This window comes from Gopherus flavomarginatus, chromosome 9 (genome assembly GCF_025201925.1).
Source record: "Gopherus flavomarginatus isolate rGopFla2 chromosome 9, rGopFla2.mat.asm, whole genome shotgun sequence".
In the NCBI taxonomy this organism is placed as follows: Eukaryota; Metazoa; Chordata; order Testudines; family Testudinidae; genus Gopherus; species Gopherus flavomarginatus.
The window spans coordinates 30,842,135-30,857,279 of record NC_066625.1 but is presented as its reverse complement, the minus strand read 5'-3'; the positions used below and the strand labels follow the sequence as shown (position 1 = coordinate 30,857,279).

Below are 15,145 nucleotides of genomic sequence, written 5' to 3'. Positions count from 1 at the left end.
GCCATTTAGGGAACTGGAGTAAAAATCTGTCTGGGGATTGGTCCTGCTTTGAGCACGGGGTTAGACTAGATGACCTCCTGAGGTCCCTTCCAACCCTGAAATTCTATGATAAAACATAGCAGCAGTTAATGGGAGTCCCCGGCCCAGCATTTTATACTGTTTGCCTTCTCCCTGGCATTCAGCTGGTGAGCTAATTACCTCATTAGCAAATCAGGTTCTCTACAAGTGCAAGCGACACTTGTAACCTTGCAAACTCCCCTCTGAAGTGACCAGACTGCTGGATTCCAAGGGGTTCTCTCTGCAGCTGCTAACAGCACCCTGTTACTAAATCTCACCCAGTTATTCAGAATTTTAACTAGACTCCTGCTGTGCAGCACCTACCATCTGTCAGCTCCATAGCAACAGTTTTCATTATTTCCCTGAACATCCTGTGCCATCAATACAGAGAACAAATTACATCATATTGCATACTGATCTCTGTGCCAAGCACTCATGGTCAAATCCATTCCAGCTCACGAGAGCACCTAGGTAATTAATTTGAACAGGTTTGAAACCTACTAACAGAACTCCTGCCCATGTCCCTACCTTGTCCTTCAGCTGCTGGCTGAGCTGCAGAGAGACCGTGAAGAAGACAAGGGCATCATTTAGCCAAGGTACCACACACTCCACTTTATGGACGTGGCTGACTTCATATCTTTGGCTGCCACACTCACTGCAAAGAGAACACACCACAGCTGCTCACAGACAGGGCTCCATGGACTCTGATGAATCCAGGGGCTACACTAGCTAAGTCAGGGTTGGACTGTAAATTATAGGGGCAAGTAGTGCTCATGAGAGGGAGGCTCAGTGTGCTAGTTAGCAGACATATGCTACACAGCTTCCTCTCCACAGTTCTGCCAAAGCACCTTCCCCCAATAGTCCAGTTCTAGATTAAGCAATAAAGATGGCAGACTGTGAAACCTATCCACTGGCCGCCACATCCAGTAGACATTTAACTCAGTTTTACCTGTAGTCAAATTAAGTTGAACCCAAGCTTCTTAATAGAGAGGCTAATGCATTTAGCTCCCTGCACCACCAGTTTCATAGCTTAGTTTCAGTTACACTGCTACCACCCCCAGGTGCGGAGAATCAGTATGAATCACTTAGAACTCTTCCCCTCCCTCCTCCTGTTAGGAAAGAAACCACAAGGATTTCTGTCAGAAGCACATGGTTACACCAGACACCTGCCAGACATGCTGAATATGAAACTGTTTCAGCCTAGCTTAGACAAGATGTAGTGTCAAGCACTAACCAGGGCACATGCAGGGGCAGCAGCACAAGGAATGAAACACTGATTGTAGTGATGGGAGGTTAATGTTCTCTTTTGTGCCAGGCCAGAGCTCCCTGCCAGCCCCTTCCTCTCTAAGTGAAGACTGTATTTTGAACAGCCAGGTTTGCCTGGGCTACGGAATGAGTCATTAAAGAGATCTTGCTATTGCACCAGTGCTCAGCAGGTACAGCCCCAGCACTGGCTCACTGGAGCTGCTCTACCTAAATGCTTGTCTGCACTTACAGCGCTGCAGCTGTGCCACTGTAGCACTTAGGCCACGTCTGCACTTACAAGTGTACAGCTGTGCCGCTGGACCGATACAGCTGTGCCGCTGGAAGAGCGGTCGTGTAGTCATGTTAGGCTGAAGGGTGAGAGCTCTCCTGTCAATGTAATAAAACCAACTCAACAAGCGGCAGTAGCTATGTCGGCAGGAGAGCATCTCTTGCTGACACAGCCCTGTGCACACAAGCGCTTATGCTGGTAAAATTTATGTCGCTCAGGGGTATGTTTTTTCACATCCCTTAGGGTACGTCCAGACTACCCGCCATATCGGCGGGTAGCGATCGATCCCCGAATGCGCTCCTGTCGACTCTGGAACTCCACCAGAGTGAGCGGCGGTAGCAGAGTTGACAGGGGAGCCGCGGCCATTGATCCCACGCCATGAGGACGAGAGGTAAGTCGAAATAAGATATGTCGACTTCAGCTACGGTATTCCTGTAGCTGAAGTTGTGTATCTTACATCACTCCCCCCTTCCCCCACAGTGCAGACCAGATCTTAGCAACAAACATTTTGCCGACATAAGTGCTAGTGTAAACATGGCCTTAGTGAAAACATTACCTATACTGACAGGAGAGCTTCTCCCATTGGTGAAGCTACTCCACCTCCCTGAGAGGCTGGCTACCCCTGGGGTTAGGTTGGTATAACTACGTCTCTCAGGGGTGTGGATTTTTCACACCCGAGTGACACTTTTATACCAACGTAAGTCTGTAGTGTAGACCTGGCCTAACAGATTCTCTTCTTGGCCAAAAGTTCAAAGCTATTCATAAGCAGGGCTAATGCTAATGACTGTGTTCTGGCCATGAGTCAGTGTAGGAAATGACTCTCTCCTACACATGCTATACAAACCTTCAGAAGACAGTACTTACAACATGGCTCCAGGGTTATGCAGAATAGACCCTCCAGTAGGTCTGAAGTTCTACACAAAGGATGAAAGAGAGAAATTAAGTCACTTAAAATCGGACATAAGGTAAAAAAATACAATCAAATGATTTGTCAGGATGTACTGACAAAATGCAACTGAGACTCACATTTACTGCTATATACAGGAAGACAGTGGTTTGATATCAAGAAACATGGGCAGGTGTATGCATAGGAGTTAAGAGTGAGCAAAAGGCAGAGCCAAAGAGCCTCTAGCATCCGGTCCTTCCTGCACCTTATGAATGGTCCCAGAAACTTTTTGAAAACAAAATCCATTTCCCTGCAGAGTTTGCATCCCAAAACACACCACCACTGAGAACCTGAGTGTGAAACTCACTAGAAACTGGTTATAAACCAAATGAAACTGACTAGCCTTATTTCCACTGTCCAAGCTGAGAAATGCAAGTGGTCAAGCAATATTGTGAAAATGAAATTAGTTCTTTAAAATTCCTTTGGTTTAAATAATCTAAGATGTATTTGCAACACAGATAAGGGATTTTTATTTAGAAAAACATCAATTAACTTGACTGCGTCCCTTTAACACTATAAAGGAACTGACCCAAACACATTTTTTTAAAATAAAATATCATGCGGGTAAATTTAGTGATTATCCCCTTTGAGGCTCATTCAAATAGCTCCATCTTTGCTAAATCATCATGCCCAAACCTAGGTTTGCACTTCCAGGAGGACCAGTTGTTCTGGCTGCATCCTGACCTAATTCCAGGTAACTAACACTAACACACACTCATTCCATGCTCTGGAAATCTCACTACCTCACGTCATGAGGTGTCAGCATCATCCAGGGAACTGAGATCTCCTCTTTTTAGCCCATATCTCCCCTGAATGGTAAAGGTGAAGAAAGGAGACTACCTTGGTGGAATTGGGCTGCAGTGCATGGAGCTGGTAGACAGTCAAACACAGCTTATTTAGGTTGATATAAAAATTCACAAGGATGTCCGAGGGCAGAGCAGGGGTGAACATTTTCTGCAAGAAAATAAAAATGATTTCTGCATCAGCGACAGGACCCTCTGTTTCTAAAGCTAGGGTAATACTACCATACAGTCTCTTCCATTAAAAAAAAAAAAAGAAAGAAAGAGAGAGGCAGAGAGACATTAACAGCTTTAGATAAAAGAGAAAAGCTATGTTTTATAGAGAGACTTGAATAGGGACCTGACCACACACGATGGCTATTTCTCTTGTTGCATGACTTCTAGACAGCTCTTGCACCAACACTGTGTAAGCGTGTAAGAGAACAGAGGAGATGGGAGTTAGACTCCATAGTTCAGTCTCTCTTTAGAGTTTTGCCCTGGAGAAGCCCAGCTGACAAAGCCAAAACCCTTTCTCCTGGCTGTGGGCTCTTTAACCCCAGGTCTGCGGCTCCCTGCAGCAGAGAAAGGTAGACCGACGACCAATACTGAGCACAGGGTCTACATCTGCTTCCATACAACAGAAGTTATACAAGACTAAACGGGGGATTCTCTAACACTGGGTACAACAAGGGTAGATAAGAATACAGCAAACCATGTCCCCATTGTGGAGGGACATGCAAGCCCTCACTAGTGGGTGGAAAGAGGGAGTGGGCTGTAAAGGCTAAGAGTGATATAAGGTTACCGTAAGCCCGCTGGAGGCAATTTCTGGTAGGGTTAAGGTAGCTGGAGTAGTGAGCCGGTTCCGAGCTCGTGTCAGCTGTAACATCACCGCATCCATCAGCTAGGAAAGAAAACACATATTCCTGTTTGAAGGCCATGATGTAACTTTGGAGGGCGAGCTGAAAAGCCTGGGTAACATGCATGAGTTGTTACAGGGGAAACTGCATCAAGGAGTTGCACTGATTCAAGGGAGGGTGTCAACTCTACACACACACTCCCGCCCGAGGCTCAAACAGATGCAAGCAGCTCTCTCTCAGGCCCCTAGAGAGCAAAGGCCTCCTCATGTTACCCACGGGGAGGCATGTTCTGTCAACTGCATCTCCCTGCTGATGTTCCCAACAAAACCACATCAGCCTAACTGGCATCACTCCAATGCTCTGTCAACAACTTACTGTCACCGGGAGAAACTTCCAGATCAGAAAGTGCTGACATTTCATATAAGAGTCTCTGCTTTTCTACAGGATCTGCCATTGGAAGAGCTTGGAGCTCCTGGATATTCTGTTGCTCTGAATCCTAACCACGTAGCTTGCTTTAAAGAGAGTCACTCATGCCACAGACCTCTCCCGGCATCCTTACAATGACACCAAGCATCATAATTTGCTCTGCAATTTCTTCTAACCAGCAGAAAGGTATTTGCATCCGAGTCACCTCTCTCCCAGGTTGTTCCCCCCCCCCGACCCCTCTGACCTACAGGATCCTACTGTGAAATCTTCAAGCTAAATTTACACCCTCCTTGGCAACAGGGTTAGAAACAAAATGAACCTGCTCAAGCTGGGCTGGGAGAGAGACTGTACTGCTTTAACAAAAGAGGAGCGGGAATTCAGAGACTTACTGGGAAAGAAAATTGCTGTTTATAAGTGTAATTTCGCTGGCAAAAATGTACCACTGTCATGCAGCCTTACATAAAAAGGACAAGAACGTTTACAGAAGCGTCAGCCCACATTCTCCTCCACCCCACTTTACCCCTCTTCAGGGTAAGTCACTGCCAACTCCAGTTAAAAAAAAGAAAAAGCCCGTTGTGCCTTATGTAAGAAACAGCAGAAAAAACAATTTAAAGATTTTAAGATCTGACAGTCAAAGAGGGATCTAAAGACACTGAAAGCTCTTCTAGAAGCTTTATATACAAAAGAAGAGAAAAATGTTGCCTAATTGCTCTGATGGGCTCCAATCCTGCATGTGCAGAACTTGACTCATGTGAATCATCACATGGATGTCAATGAAACTACTCACGTGAATAAAGTTATGCACACTCTTGGGCATTTGTGGAGCAAGCTCCTTCCTATGACTCTGTGACAGTGGTGGCTTTTTCACCTGGCAGGAATATTGCACCTTGAAGGTGAATTTCCTCAGATATAGTCCCTATTTTGGGAAGAATGCCCAACCCAGCATTTTGGGGGAGCTGTGTTCATCTGCTACAGCGCTCATGACTACTAGAACGTTAAGGTACTCTGAACTATGACTCTTCTCCCAAGGGGGAGAAAAAGGGTTGGTGGCCAAGTCAAAATGGAACAGGCTCTCTCTCACACTTGATGCGGTGAGAAGTTACAGCCAACCTGTCCAGTGGCTAGGACGCTAGCCTGGGACCTGGGTTTGCATCCCTGCACTACCTTGTGTGACCAGTCTCTGCAGAGATTTCAACTCAGGATAAAAAAACACAACACAGCGCAGCTGCATTAAAAAGAAGGGAGAAATATGGAATTGGAGAGTTTGCCCTCTTACTCCACCTCCCAGAGAGCATTCAGCTCACCTTGAGGACCTCAGAGCCGGTTTTGAACTGGTAGTTTACATCTCGGTTTGTGAGCAGGTAAATTGCTTGGTTAACGTGGTTCCTAGCATCCTGGATCTGCAAAGGTACAAAATGCAGCCCTGTCAAATCTGCTCCCTCTAAAGTAATGCTAAAAGGTGGATTATCCCACTGTTGTCTCCCAGGATCCATTCTATACCACTGCACAGACAGGAAATGAAATGTTGATCATCGCATAATACTGATGGCATTTTCCCCTGGGCACTTGGCACTCAACCACTAAAGAAAGCTGTTACCTCTGCCATTCAGATCATAAAATTTATTGGTGTACCAGACCAGACATTTTAAGAAACAATGGTCTGAAGTCTGGGGCCTGCTGGTTTGAAGGAGCAGTGATGTCAGGTAGACAGATCTCGTGAGCAATCGGGGCCAGAAACAAAAGTGATACGTTGCTTTCCAGCTAGGCATTCCCTCTGTCCAGGATACAGGGCATTCAGAGTACATTCTGGCTACTGTCTTTGCCCAGTCTCTGACTTCTTCAGCTGTGATCTGATTACAGTGGCTGCTCTTAAAAATCATTGCCATAGAGCTAAAATCAATACAACATGTGAATACTTTAAATTAGAAATCAATGCTTTCTGTTCTTTTAAGGTTCATAGGAACAGCAGATTACCAACACCCTAGAGTAGCTGCTGTGGCATTTGGGTGCAGGGGAACACATCACTGGGGCCTGCCTCTTGAACAACCTTTGATAGAATAGACCTTAGGCACATCTAGCATGAACCCCTGTGAACCAAGAGAGACTGCAGCATATGGTCCATTAACAGAGCAATCCTGCCAGAGCTGCTCATAACACGAGTGAGGAAAAACAACCTAAAGAAAGGGTTCACTGGCAGGGGGAGAAAAGCAGAGGAGCAACTCCAAGTGGGGGTGAGACTCGGATAGTCAGCACCAGAGGCCGGTGTGGGAGCTGGAACAGAGGAAGGCATTAATGAACAGGCAGGATGAACACAGAAAAGGCAGGCACAAGTTAGGGTAAGAGGCAGTGGGTGTGTAGAGAAAAGCACTTGATCAAGTTTAGCACAGGACGCTGTGAAGGGCACGTTTCACTAGTGTTTTCAGACAGGTTCTAGATGCCAGTTGCAAATGTAACAGTGAAACAGACGGACACACAGCTTTGGACTTTGTTCCTGGGAAGCTTGTAATCTGAAGCTTCCTTTCTCCCCCAAATCTCGGCACAACTCTCCCGAGTGCTATACTGAACCTTACCTACTGCAGACTCTGGATAGATTTACAAGAAAAGCTCTTGTATGACTTGCACTTGCTTCCCCAGAACACACAAGTCTCAGCAGAGGTCTTGTTACTCAGAGGAGGGCGTCTCTAGATGGAGGAAACATCTCCAGTGCAAAACCACCATTATGGTGCAAGCAGCTGGCAGCTTAGATACTGCTGGCACTCGTGACATGGCATCACAGGACACTACTCTCCAGATCCCCCACTCCAGGAATATTCCAGAACAACAGACTTGGAAGCAGCTTATGCCACTAGGCTCTGGAGTGACACAGCCATCACAATTTTCACAGCGGTTCCTCCAATTGGCAAGGCCCACTCTCTCATGGAAGAAACTCAGGATATTTCACTATCGGAGGCTTGTTCTGAGAGAAACAGGACAAGGGTCTCCCCATAATCTCACAAAATACTATTATTCTGCCTCCTTTAGGCTCTCGCATTCCTTGTCTAAATAACGTTAAGAGACCAAGTCCTTCCAAAGTAAATCAAGGCGGGAGCTGTGCTTAAGAGACGGTGGAAGAATATCAATACAGCAGCAACACAGAAGAGTCACTTATATAGAGGCAACACTGCTGAGGGCATCACAAAAGCTCCCTTGTCTGCAAAGCACAAACAACTCAACAGAGCCGTAAGCAGATTCAAAGCCCAGATCAACCCAAGGCTTGATTCACCTACCACAGAGTAGCTAACATGTTTAAAATGCCAGTAAATTAGAATTCTCAATTTGCTGTAGACTGACGTGTCAAACAAACCACCAAAGTCCAAATATGCTTATAAAAAAAAATCCAAGACATTGTATAAGGACTTACATAGCATAGAACCCCAGTGTCAGTTTTTAAACTTCAGAGCAATAGTGGGAAACTTTAGTTCCATGAGACTGGGCACTAGATTTCCAGAAGCCAGATCTATTCCAGCAATAGAAATGGCAAGCAATACCAGTCTGAAGAAGAGATTCAGAATTCTTCCCATTTGGATTCAATGGTGTTATCTGGTTTTATTCCAACTGAAGAATCCAGTTAAGCTAGAGTCTAAGGGCTGGTCTACACTGAGGGAGGGGTATCGATCTAAGATACACAACTTCAGCTACGTGAATAGCGTAGCTGAAGTCGAAGTATCTTAGATCAATTTACCACAGGTCCCCCCGGCACGAAATCAATGTCCGTGGCTCCCCATTTTGACTCTGCTACTGTCGCTCTCTCTGGTGGAGTTCCGGAGTCGACGGGAGCGTGTTCGGGGATCAATATATCGCGTCTAGATGAGACGCGATATATCGATTCCCGAAAAATCGATCGCTACCCGCCGATACTGCGGGTAGTCTGGACATACCCTCAGGCACTGTCATATGCTGTTAGTGAGGAGAAGGGAGAAGACATGATTTCATACAGGGAATGAGAGCAGAATTGTGAGCCAGCTCAGAGCCGGGTGAACTGTTCTCTGTTCAGCCAGCCAAGATTCAACATGCATTGAGAGAGATAGATACAGCCCGGGTGCTCTGAGCACTCCTTTCACAGGCTCAGCACCCCAGCCCAGAGAGCTTTCAGCTCATCGATGTCTCAGGAACTAGTGGCACTCACTCCTTTTTCTTCTAAAATCTTAATCCCAACTAGTTCACACCTCTGCCAACCTCCTCTATCACACTCCAATGAATAAAGAAAGGAAGGTGGGTACTGGTGTCTGGAGAACCACAATGAGGACCAGTCCTTTCCTCTTTGAAAGACAGGGCCTATGCAGCCTGCAGAGAGGGCACAAGCTCAACATCAGGAAGACTCCTGATAACCATACCTGCTGCAATTTCCACTGCTTGTCTTCGCGGAATGTGAAGTGCAGGAGCTGGTTATTTCTGGGCATTTTCAAGTTAATATCCTTTAAAAGAGAGAGAGAGAAAAAGGCAGAGATGAGAGGAGCTCCCCCACAAAACTCAGAGCAGGGCTTCTCCTGAGCAAAAGGTGCTGCTCATACCCCTTCAAAGCCATGTATCTCATCTCCAACAGATCCATCGACACTGACTGCTGAGTGGGGGCATTTTCAGCAGTACTGGTTCAGCCAGTTTTTTGCCTTATTCTTATTTCTATGAGAGGGAGATGCAGGATGTAAATGACAACATCATTACTGAATCGGGCCCAGAGAGGAGACTGCCAGTTCATTCTAGGTGGTATTGAGAGAACTCTGATGATAGAGAAAAGAGGCAACATAGATGAGAAGCCCATCAACTAAGAAGGGTCTACTGCAATACCTACTGTTGAGATTATAATATTGCAAAATACTGATAATGATATTTCACTCGGTCATCATAAATAATGAATTGTCCCAAGTGAGTGAGTGGCAGTTTTGGAAGGCTGAGTTAAAACAGATCTAAGACTATACATCATGCATATTAAGACTGGACTGCAGCTAACCAAGGTGCCACTCCTTAACTGGGAGAGAACACACCCCAGTAGGATACCACACACGTGTAAGGACAGAATCTTCCTTCTCCTCATCTCTGTACTCAGATTTTCCTAGATGCAGATTTCAACCCCTGGCATCATGTCTCAGCAGCATGTCAGCTATGCAAGAACTGCCTTGTTTAGCCACAAACTTGGCTGCATCTTCATCCAGTTGCCTGACAGAGTTTGGCTGATACCAGAGCCTATTGTAAAACCAACCAAAGCTATGGCAAGATGCAATCACTGTGGTACCAAGGTGCCATCACTAGACAGCAACCAGCCAGTCACCACGACAGAGGGCAGCTCCAGCCCCAGTGAACTTGACACATCTTCCTGCTTGTTGACATCTGACAGAGCAAAGTCTAGCAGGGGAAGAAAGGCATGGAGCATGCTTCACTGCTGATCAGAAAAGAGAAGAATACAGGTATTCACCACTTGCTCACCCCAGTGCTAGCACAAAGAGATTGGTGTGGATTGGTACTCACAGCTTGGCAGAGAGCATCTCCCTGCAGCATCAACACTCCTTTCACCTGGTCTGCGCTGGAATGACAAAACAGTTCCAAACAGTGAGAGTCATAGGAGGCTGACTGCAAGAACAGGTGACCAGCCTCCACCTTTACCAACCAAAATGCAACACAGCAGAGGGCAGCAAGGACCTTCCCCATTCCCAAGTGGGCACACAGGAGCTCTCCAGTGCTGGGCCTAGTATGTCCTGTGGACAGCTCAGCTAGGCAGATGCATTCTCACCACCTATTCTTACGGTATGTCTACACTATGGGATTATTCCGATTTTACAGAAACCGATTTTCGGAAACAGATTGTATAAAGTCGAGTGTATGCGGCCACACTAAGCAAATTAATTCGGCGGTGTGTGTCCATGTACCGAGGCTAGCGTCGATTTTCGGAGCATTGCACTGTGGGTAGCTATCCCATAGTTCCCACAGTCTCCCTCACTCATGGAATTCTGGGTTGAGATACCAATGCATGATGGGGCAAAAACAGTGTCGCGGGTGATTCTGGGTAAATGTCATCACTCAATCCTCCCTCCGTGAAAGCAACGGCAGACAATCATTTCGTGCCCTTTTCCCTGGATTGCCTGGGCAGACGCCATAGCACGGCAACCATGGAGCCCATTCAGCTTTTTTTTACTGTCACCGTATGTGTACTGGATGTTGCTAACAGACGCGGTACTGCAGTGCTATACAGCAGCTTCCCCTTGCCTTTTGCAAGTTAGCAAAGACGGTTACCAGCTCTACTGTACCGTCTGCTGCTTTGCGAGTTGACAATGACAGTTACCAGTCACACTGTACCATCTGCTGCTGTCATGGGTGCTCTGGGCCGGCCTCGGTGAGGTCGGTCGGGGGCGCATGGACAAAAATGGGAATGACTCCCCAGGTCATTCTCTTCTTTAAGTTTTATCCAAAGGGAGAGTCAGTCTTGCCTAGACTATTAGGCAAGCCTACTAAAGAACCAGAGAGGCAAATGGCCGCTCCGGGTCAGAGTCCCAGACATCCCACAGAAATGATGAGCTGCATGCCATTCTAGGGGGTGCCCCTGCAACAATGCCACCCATTGCTTCCCTCCTCCCTCACCCCTCTTGGGCTACCGTGGCAGTTATCCCCCCATTTGTGTGATGAAGTAATAAAGAATGCAGGAATAAGAAACAACACTGACTTTATTGCCTCTGCAAGCAGAGATCAAAGGGGGGGGAGGGGCAGGCAGCCTCCAGCTGCTATGATATTCCAGGAAGGAGTGAATCTTCAGGAGACAAAGCTTAAAGAAGAGAATGACCAGGAGTTATTCCTATTTTTGCCCAGGCACCCTCGGCCAACCTCACCGAGGCCAGCCAGGAGCACTCACGGGACAACGATAACAGTTATCAGTCCTACTATACCGTCTGCAAGGCAAGGGAAGGGGATGCTGCTGTGTAGCGCTGCAGCACCGCCTCTGCCAGCAGCATCCAGTAGACATACGGTGACACTGAAAAAAGGCGAGAAATGATTTTCTTCCCTTTGCTTTCACAGCGGGGGTGGGAGGGGGCGGGCCAGGCTGACGACATATACCCTGAACCACCCGCAACAATGTTTTTGACCCTTCAGGCTTTGGGAACTCAGCCAAGAATTCAAATGGTTTTCGGAGAGTGCGGGAACTGTGGGATAGCTACAGTCGTCAGTTGCCCCTCCCTCCGTGAGTGTCCATTTCATTCTTTGGCTTTCTAGTACGCTTGTCTCAGCTCCTTAAGTTTCACACAGCACTGTGTTGAGTCCCTGCTGTGACCTCTGTCCATCATAGCCTTGGAGATTTTTTCAAATGTTTTGGCATTTCGTCTATCGGAACGGAGTTCTGATTCATCTCCCCATACAGAGATCAGATTCAGTATCTCCCGTACGGTCCATGCTGGAGCTCTTTTTAAATTCTGGGACTGCATGGTCACCTGTGCTGATCAGCCCTCCATGCTGGGCAAACAGGAAATGAATTTCAAAAGTGGCTTTTCCTGTCTAGCTGGCCAGTGCATCTGAGTTCAGATTGCTGTCCAGAGTGGACACAATGGTGCACTGTGGGATAGCTCCCAGAGGCCAATACCGTCGAATTGCGGCCACACTAACCCTAATCCGAAACTGCAATACCGATTTCAATGCTACTCCCTTTGTCGGGGAGGAGTATAGATATCGATATTAAGAGCCCTTTATATCGAAATAAAGGGCTTCGTTGTGTGGACAGGTGCAGCGTAATTCAGTTTAACGCTGCTAAATTCAAAATAAACTCGTAGTGTAGACCGGGCCTTAGATCAAGGCTCCTGCCAGCAACTATAATATTGCTTGACAGTTGCTCTCTTGTGTAACTGACCTGCTTAGAGCACTAAGATCTCATCCTAAACTAGTTTCCTCCCTGTATTAACAATCCACACTCTGTTCACCATTTAAACATTAACACCTTTTGTTTAAACATTAAGAGTTCTGGCACTAACAGCAGGGATGTAAATCACAAACTAGGTTATAATCTGACATTGTGTATGCTTTCTGCTTATGCCATAGAGGAAGCTGAAGAGTAGCGCTGGGTAACTGGTCACCTTCTGCAAAGGTCCCACCTTCTCACCAATCCTGTTACATGTTTACATGAAGCAATGACAGGAGATTAAAGTATCTGGGCTTTAAGGACTTCACTTTATGAGCCCATTTCATTTAACACAGACACCATGATCTCACTGACCTCCCAGCATCTGAGAGAGACCTGTCTCCAGATAGAGACAAACCTGTTGCAGTTCAACCCAAAGCAGATTGAAGTAATAGTTGACAGAAGAGAGAAACATCTGGAGGAATGGACAGAGGCAATCTCTGCACACACTATAAACACCCACAGATTTCCCTCTGTGGATACCAGAATCCCTTGCTCCACAGCTGCTCTGAGAACTTTTGTGGAAGCTTGTTTCACTGTCTACTGTGTAACTCTACAGAAGTAGAGCTGGACTGGAGGCTCAGAAATGGTGACTATTACAGATGCAGTTTAGTAGTAACTGCACTTATACAGCGCCTTTCATCCAGATCTCTCACTGCTTTGGGAGGTCGGTAAATGTTATTCCTATTTCACATTTGGGGAGACTAAGACACAGAGGTTAAGGGACTTGCCCAAGGCCATACACAGAATCAGCAGCAGAGCCAAGAACAGACTTCAGATTCCTTGAGTCCAGGTCTCCAGCTGTAAGTGCTAGACAGGGTCTCCTCATTTTTCACACTTTGAACATGGTGAGAACTGATCTAACTATTCTGCAGTGATGTAATGAATCAGAATATGACCACCTGGTGATTCCACTAAAGAATCAAACAGGAAATTGGCAAAGCCTAAAATATGATCCATTTTAAAAAGTACTTTCATCTGATGGGAGGCATCTAATTTTATTTAACCCTACCAAAGGAGTGATTTTTTTGAGTGCCTTATTCTTATGGGATCAAAGAAATGAACTTCCCATTCTGTATGGACATTACCAAAGATGCTAATGCATATAAATAGAGTAAGCAAGGACAGGTATGTGTATTTCACCAGGCAAATACAATTAATGTTTGATAAAATGGCAAGAAAGCAAAACAGATGGGAAAGCCAAGTGTTCATTCTTTAGAAGGTTATTAAACAATGATTAAATGAGCATTGGATAACTGCCTTTTACAACATAAACAGCAAAATATCATCAGGCTTTCCTCAGAGCGACAGTCTCTTTTTTAAAGAGCTGGAAATCTGCAGCAGCAAAGGCTCAAATAATGAAATTATGGCTGAATATTTCAACATCTATTTCGAAGCAGATATTCAGCTATCGACCCAACCACTCAGCTGTGGGAGTAATACAGTACAACAGGTAAGGTGGGATTTACAGAGCACAGGGCAGGTAGCTTCCAGCTACAGCTGTCCTGTCTTATCTTAGCCTTGAACGGCTGCTTTTCTAAATGCCACTGCATTCAGATCTCCATGTTATGTAACAAAGCAGATGAAATGGGGGAGGGAGGAAGATGTGACATGCACATGATTAAAGTAAGCTAGGAGAGCAGCAGGCGAGAAGAGACAAATAAAGCCAAACTGTCACAGACGTTGTAGGAAAGAAGGTGTAATTGTGCACCAAAGTAAATCAGCTTCTGTGCTCTGCAAGCCAGGCACCTGGGTCACTAGAAGGTGGATGTGCTCAACTATGAAAGTGTTCTAGTGTGTCCAGATGTTAAATGGGGGATAGCAACAACAGGAGAATCTGTGTAAAGTGGGAATGAATTGCCTCAGTCCGTCACATCCTCCCTACTCCTTTCCTACGCAAGAACGATCCCAAGACCAAAGGTGCACATGGAGAAAAAACACTTACCTTGAAGTGTCCAGAATAAAATTCTCCTGTTTGACTGGTCCTTCTGTGCCACCAACAGGCAAAGCGAATCTGTGAGAAGCCTCCTGCACAACAGCAAAGGGAGCTGACACTGTGACTGACCAACAAAATACTGCAATATCCTGGACAAACTTTATGGGATTAACTTTACTGAATTTAAGTTAAACCATATTGAATTAGGTTTAAACCTATGGGGTTCATTGTATTAAAAATGCAATTGTGTAGGTGTTATTGTGGCATTGTATGCAACTCTTCTAGGAGGAGAGGGATGCCAATGTAAAGCCACTCCTGGAGAGGTGCAAATACGCTCGTTCAAACTGGATTCTCCAGGGACCACCAGACCAAGAAAGAATTTTTGGATAAACAGCCTTGTTTTAGCTCAGGGCCTTCTTCCTTATTAACTAAACAGACAAGTCCCTTGGTCTAAGAAGGGACCTAATCCTTAGGGAAGGGTTGGAAGGACTGGGGCCCATAAGACTGTGGTCTTATTCTGAACTGAAGCTGTGATGAACTTGAAACCACAAGGAAACCCCTTGAGTGGAGTTTTAAAGGGCTGCTCCTGCCAGAGCTCATGTCAGGGTTGGGGGAGTCCTCTGGTTAGCTTATTAGCATGCATGTAGGGCTTTTTAAATTGTTTTTAATATATTTTCTTTGGGGATAAAGAGAGATCT

General features: G+C 45.9%; 1 protein-coding gene across 4 annotated transcripts in view; it reads right to left on the bottom strand.

Moving 5' to 3' along the window:
* The window catches only part of ROGDI (rogdi atypical leucine zipper), a 45,691-nt gene that overhangs the window by 20,758 nt on the left and 9,788 nt on the right, over positions 1–15,145 (bottom strand). For 2 of the 4 annotated variants that reach the window (XR_007776402.1, XM_050968786.1), the window contains exons 3-9: positions 14,457–14,539; positions 10,102–10,156; positions 8,973–9,053; positions 5,904–5,999; positions 4,119–4,217; positions 3,378–3,491; positions 2,456–2,505 (exon numbers count right to left, since the gene is read on the bottom strand). Coding sequence is in view for 3 of the 4 variants with exons in the window: in XM_050968786.1 (XP_050824743.1) it covers positions 2,456–2,505; positions 3,378–3,491; positions 4,119–4,217; positions 5,904–5,999; positions 8,973–9,053; positions 10,102–10,156; positions 14,457–14,539 (578 nt within the window). In the remaining variant the exon portion in view is untranslated. Of the gene's footprint in view, positions 1–585; positions 713–2,455; positions 2,506–3,377; positions 3,492–4,118; positions 4,218–5,903; positions 6,000–8,972; positions 9,054–10,101; positions 10,157–14,456; positions 14,540–15,145 lie in introns of all 4 variants that reach the window. The other 2 variants (XM_050968785.1, XM_050968787.1) reach the window with 2 other exon arrangements.